We start from the raw sequence: 6,720 nt of genomic DNA, 5'->3' as shown, positions 1-6,720 counted from the left end.
AAATGGCGAACACTGAAAATTAACAGCGATACCAACATTGCACACAAATACTCACACTAAATCCAAAAAATACAGATTCCAGCACTGTCCCTACACCCAATAGTACGATGTTTGAAAACTACCTCAATCCTTCACTTCACCAGTAATCTTAATTCCAAAACCAGGATTCCAGCGCTATCCGTGCACTCAAATTCAAATTGTACCATTTGGTATATTTCGTGCCCATAAGTACGAATTTCAAAAACTACCTCCAAGTCTCAATTCTACACTCCAACTGTAGTCTTACCAAATTCCAGGATTCCAGCTCTATCCGTTCCCCCAAATACCCACTGTACCAAATTTAGTATCTTTTAGTACTTTTCGTACCCATAAGTATGAATTTCCAAAACTACTTAATCCTATACTCCAACAGTAATCTCAATTCCAATTTCAAGGTTTCCAGATTCCAATTCCCAATTGTACCAAATTCGTTCCCATAAGTACGAATTTCCAAAACCACCACAATCCTACACTCCGACAGAAATCTCAATTCCACATTTCAGGATTCTAGGTCTATCCGTTGACCCAAACCCAAATAATAGAAAATTTAGTGCTTTTCGTATCCCTAAGTACGAATTTCCAAAACTACCTCAATCTACACTTCAACATTAATCTCAATTACGAATTTAAGGTTTCCAGTTCTATTCGTTCACCCAAATCCAAACTGTACCAAATTTAGTATTTTATACGTAAGTAAGAATTTGCAAAACTAACTCCATCCTACACCCCAACAGCAAGCTTAATTTTAAATTTCATTATTCCAGCTCTGTTCATTCACCCAAATCCAAATTTGGTACTTTTTGTACCCATAAGTACGAATTTTCAAAACTATATAAAATTTAGTATCATTTAGTACATTTCGTACCCATAAGTAAAAATTTTCAAAACTTCTTCCATTCTACTCTCCAACAGTAGCCTTAGCTCAAAATGTCAGGATTCCAGGCTCTATCCGTTCGCCCAAATCGTAATTGTACCAAATTTAGTACCATTTAGTAGTTTTCGTACCCATAAGTACGAATTTTCGAAACTGCTTCTCTTCTACTCTCTAATTCAAATTTCAGGATCCCAGCTCTATCCGTTCGCCCAAATCGTAATTGTACCAAATTTAGTACCATTTAGTACTTATCATACGCCATAAGTACGAATTTTCAAAACTACTTCCATTCTAATCTCTAACATCAGCCTTAGTTCAAAATTTCAGGATTCCAGCTCTATCCGTTCGCCCAAATCGTAATTGTTCCAAATTTAGTTCCATTTAGTACATATCGTACCCATAAGTACGAATTTTCAAAACAACTTCCATTCTACCCTCCAACTGTAGCCTTAATTCAAAATTTCAGGATTCTAGGTCTATCCGTTCAACCTACATACAAATTGTACAAAATTTAGTACCATTTAGTACTTTTCGTAGGTCCGAAGTTTTAAAACTACATCCATTTTACTCTCCAACAGTAGCCTTAGTTCAAAATTTCGGGATTCCAGCTCTATCCGTTCGCCCAAATCATAATTGTACCAAATTTAGTACCATTTAGTACTTTTCGTACCCATAAGTACGAATTTTCAAAACTACTTTCATTTTACTCTCCAACAGTAGCCTTAGTTCAAAATTAAACGATTCCAGCTCTATCCGTTCGCCCAAATCATAATTGTACCAAATTTAATACCATTTAGTACTTTTCGTACCCATAAGTACGAATTTTCAAAACTACTTCCATTTTACTCTCCAACAGTAGCCTTAGTTCAAAATTACAGGATTCCAGCTCTATCCGTTCGCCCAAATCATAATTGTACCAAATTTAGTACCATTTAGTACTTTTCGTACCGATAAGTACGAATTTTCAAAACTACGTCCATTCTACTCCCCAACAGTAGCCTTAATTCAAGATTTCAGGATTCCAGCTCTTTCCGTTCGCCCAAATCATAATTGTACCAAATTTAGTACCATTTAGTACGTTTCGTACACATGTGTACACTTTTCCTAAACCACCTCGTTATGTCAACCGTACCTTTTAACCTTGATTCTCACACCAAATTTCAACCTTTAACCTTTATCCGTTCACAAAATACGAATAGTACCAAATTTAGTACACTTTAGTACTTTTCGTACACTTACAGTTCGAATTTCTAAAAACCCTTTGGCACATCTTTCCTACACTCCATCAGTGACCATCATTCCAAATTTCAAAGTTCTAGCTCTACCGGTTCGCCAAATACAAAGGGTACCATATTTAGTACCTTTTAGTACTTTTCGTACACTTCCAGTTCGAATTTCCAAAAACCCAGCCTTATCTGACCCCTTCGGACCAAGACTAATCCACACACAAAATTTCAGGATTCTAGCTTCAGCCGTTTCGCCTGGGCGTTGATGAATCAATCAGTCAGTCAGTCAGTCAATCACTTTACTCTTTTATTAATATAGATAGATATGGGGATTTCTGAGTGAAATCGGACACTTTTTCAAGATGAGGTTTTTGATTTCCTTTATTTTTCTCTGCGGTGATGCTGCTCATTAGCAAAACATTTTAGTATATTTTCAGATTTTTTTGGACTTACGGTTCCAGAGATACCGCGCCTTGAAAAAGTCAAATTCTGTAAAAACTACATGCAAAGAAATGCTCATAACTTCTTTAATATTGGTCCAATTTGAAAAAATTTTTTTGTATGTTTCGTTGTTTTATCAGCTGTTAAATAAAAAATAGAAAAAAAATTTGCACAGTGGGCTTGGATGCTATTTTCACGATTTAATATTTAAAATCAATTTTTAAATCTTTCAATTGAACGAGATTGCCCAACTCTACCTGGTACACTGAACGGGATTTTGCTTAAAAGGTCTGGGCAGTCTACTAAACGATTTATCACATTATAAACAAATAACATTGATTGTAATTTGCGTCTTATTTCTAAAGAAATCATCCATAGATTTTCCTGACCTAACTAGTCATAATGTAACTCCTAGTGGTCATAAAACTTATACGTACGAAATTCTACAGGAAAAGAAATTCATTATTCCATTTTACAGTCTAAAGTACATTTGTATTTGCAATGGAAACATTTATTTGCTTTGCTTTTTAAATGTGTTTCTTTAAAACTGTGTATGTATAAATATTTCTAAAGCTTTGCAATTTGAAATTTATTTGTAATTAATTCAATTACAATAACATAATGTATAAACTTATTCTAAAAATATTCTAAAAAAAATACACGAAAAAAATACCCATATGTAAAAAACATATCGTGTAAAGTACCCATTAGTTTTTTTATTGAATTAGTATTTATCTCAAAGACATAAATACAACAAGATAAGACATTTTTTTTGCTATCATTCTTCAGTGAGTGGCTTTTGAATATAACATAATGTTATATCACGATATGGTGATATAACATTTTTTTCTTTTATACATTTTTACGTATTTAACCGAATTTACTGATCCAATTGACATAGAATTATTCTTGAATAGATCCTTGAATTCATAAATTTCGTTTCTGATACCATTACATGAAATGTTCCTCCTTGGTTGCGATTTTGAATTAACTGCAACCTGTTAGGGGTAATGTTTCTATACAAAGTTTCGTAAACATTTTTTTGTTGCATGCATTTTGTCTAGTCTTAGTTGTATTTATGTCTTTGTTTATCTTGAATATTCATTTTCATTTAAAAAACAACAGTCATATTTTTCATTGAAAAAGTTTTACACACACAATTACAAAAGTGCCTCACATTGAGAGATACTGATGTATTGAGCAGAGTAAGGCAGATAAATTTTTTGGGTCTCCCTTGTGCTCTCAATGCTGCTGACGCAGCAGTCCAACAATTACATACAGTCAGGGCAGGGATGCCAACTGTTTCGAGGTAAAAAAGTTGTGTACCGTTATTTATGGATTTATATATGGACCTATATATTTATGGACCTATATATTTATATATGGACCTATATTAACGAATTTTAGTGAAGCAGTTTCGTGACCAATGAAAATTCAAATGTCAAATTGCAGATAGTTTGATTAAAAATTATAGCTTAAATGCGGAAAATAGAGAGGTACCGTTATATGGGGGCTATACCAAAACAGGGACCTATGTTGACGATTTTTGGTGAAGAAGTTTCATGACCATTGAGAACTTTTAATGTCAAATTACAGCTAGTTCGGTTAAGAATTGTACCTAAAGTTCTCAAAAAACCGAAAATCAGGATATACCGTTATATGGGGGCTATACCAAAACTTGGATCTATGTTGACGATTTTTGTTGAGTAGATTTTGTGACCACTGAGAACCTCAAATGTCAAAATACAGCTAGTTCGGTTAATAATTGTATCTAAAATTCCCATAATACCGAAAATCGGGAGGTACCGTTTTATGGGGGCTATACCAAAACATGGACCTATGCCCATATCCTTAGGAATAATAGTTTATTGATCACTAGGAACTTTAAATGTCAAATTAAAGCTAATTCGGTTTGAAACTGTGAGTTAAAACGTCAAAACACCTAAAATCGAGCGGTACCGTTATATGGGGGCTATAGCTAAATGTGTACCGATATAGCCCATCATCGAACTTGACCTGCCTGCAAACAAAAGACGCATCTTCCCAAAATTTCAGCGTCCTATCTCCATTTTTCAGGATGCTAGAGTGATTATCACGGACGGACGTACGTACGGACGGACATTCATATATCAACTGAGAATTTTACTCTGATAAATAATATATATACTTTATAAAAATGATTCGAATGACAAACAAATTTAAGAGTTCGAATTTCGAATTTGAAAATGGAATTACAAATGGAATAATTCGAATTACAAATAGAATAATTCGAATTAAAAATGAAGTAATTCGAGTTAAAATGGAATTCTGGAATAACAATTGAATTGTTTCGAATTATGTAATTTTTCTCAAAAACGGTAAGCATAATATATAGGCATTAAAATTATCTACAGGAATAATTCTCAAGATTATTTCCTCAAGTCCACCATTTTTGAAATATCGCCATTCTAAAAGATACATTTTTGTTTTTGTGAGACTTTCCATTTTTTTTTTGCTTTTTTTTGAATTTTTGACCAGTACTCTTGTAGAGCATTTTTACATCGGAAACATTTACTTTTGTCAATTTTTAATAAGACTTACCTTTTTGCGAAAATATAAATAAAATACGCCCCGAATAACCTATCCGATGATTCATTATTGGATTTTACTTTAAACAGTCACCAATAGTATGAAATTTTACACAATTTCGAATTCCCGTTGCATTATCTGTTGTTCTTCGCGTTTCACAAATTACTGCAAACAAACATTAGATTTTATAAGAAAAGCTAATTGCAATTGAAATAGGAAATTTGCAGTGCTGATATGACTTGGGCATTTTTACACTCACGACAACATTCATCAGTTTCTGTATATTATCATTATTTTTATCTTAAGACTAGCAAAGTGCCCGCTACTTCGTATGCGGAAAGGATATAAAAAACAAAAAAAAAAAAACAATATATAATATGGAAATGGCGAACACGGAAAATGTTATTGTACTTATACCAATTTTAATCAATATTTATTGTTATTTTAGTACTGTTCGTACCGCTTTAGTTCGATGTTCAAAAAGATCAGCCGTATCTCACCCGTACACGTTAACAGCTAGACCAAAATTGAACACCAATATTCACACTTAATCCAAAAAATACACATTCCGGCACTGACCATACACCCAATAGTACGATTTTCCAAAACTACCTCAATCCTTCACTTCACCAGTAACCTTAATTCCAAAAAACAGGATTCCAGCGCTATCGGTGCACTCACATTGTACCATTTGGTATATTTCGTGACCATAAGTACGAATTTCAAAAACTACCTCCATGTCTCAATCCTACACTCCAATCGTAGTCTTACCAAATTCCAGGATTCCAGCTCTATCCGTTCCGACAAATACCCACTGTACCAAATTTAGTACCATTTAGTACTTTTCGTACCCATAAGTACGAATTTCAAAAACTTCCTCAATCCTACACTTCAACAATAATCTCAATTTCATATTTCAGGATTCCAGATTCCAAATCCTAATTGTACCAAATTTAATACTTTTCGTTCCCATAAGTACGAATTTCCAAAACTACCACAATCCTATACTCCAACAGAAATCTCAATTCCACATTACAGGATTCTAGGTCTATCCGTTGACCCAAATCCAAATTATACCAAATTTAGTGCTTTTCGTATCCATAAGTACGAATTTCCAAACTACCTTAATCCTACACTTCAACATTAATCTCAGTTACGAATTAAAGGTTTCCAGCTCTATTCGTTCACCCAAATCCAAACTGTACCAAATTTAGTATTTTTCTTACCCGTAAGTAAGAATTTGCAAATCTAACTCCATCTTACACCTCAACAGCAAGCTTAATTCTAAATTTCATTATTCCAGCTCTATCCGTTCAACATAAATCCAAATTGTACCAAATTTAGTACCATTTAGTACTTTTCGTACCCGTAAGTACGAATTTTACAAACTACATCCAGTTTACATTCCAACAGTAGCCTTAGTTCAAAATTTCAGGATTCCATCTCTATCCGTTCGCCCAAATCATAATTGTACCAAATTTAGTACCATTTAGTACTTTTCGTACACACGTGTACACTTCTCCTAAACCAACTCCTTATGTCAACCGTACCTTTTAACCTTGATTGTCACAC

At 33.6% G+C, this 6,720-nt stretch overlaps 1 protein-coding gene across 3 annotated transcripts in view; it reads right to left on the bottom strand.

The window, feature by feature from the left end:
* The window catches only part of LOC141393973 (uncharacterized), a 99,221-nt gene extending 93,845 nt beyond the window's left edge, over positions 1–5,376 (bottom strand). The window contains exon 1 of one of the 3 annotated variants that reach the window (XM_073967652.1): positions 5,161–5,376. Coding sequence is in view for 1 of the 3 variants with exons in the window: in XM_073967651.1 (XP_073823752.1) it covers positions 5,161–5,215 (55 nt within the window). In the remaining 2 variants the exon portion in view is untranslated. The remainder of the gene's footprint in view (positions 1–5,160) is intronic. The other 2 variants (XM_073967651.1, XM_073967650.1) reach the window with 2 other exon arrangements.
* Between the last annotated feature and the right edge of the window lie 1,344 nt (positions 5,377–6,720).

Source organism: Musca autumnalis, unplaced genomic scaffold (genome assembly GCF_047663935.1).
Source record: "Musca autumnalis isolate F117 unplaced genomic scaffold, ASM4766393v1 scaffold_2, whole genome shotgun sequence".
In the NCBI taxonomy this organism is placed as follows: Eukaryota; Metazoa; Arthropoda; class Insecta; order Diptera; family Muscidae; genus Musca; species Musca autumnalis.
This window is presented reverse-complemented; position numbering and strand designations above follow the sequence as displayed.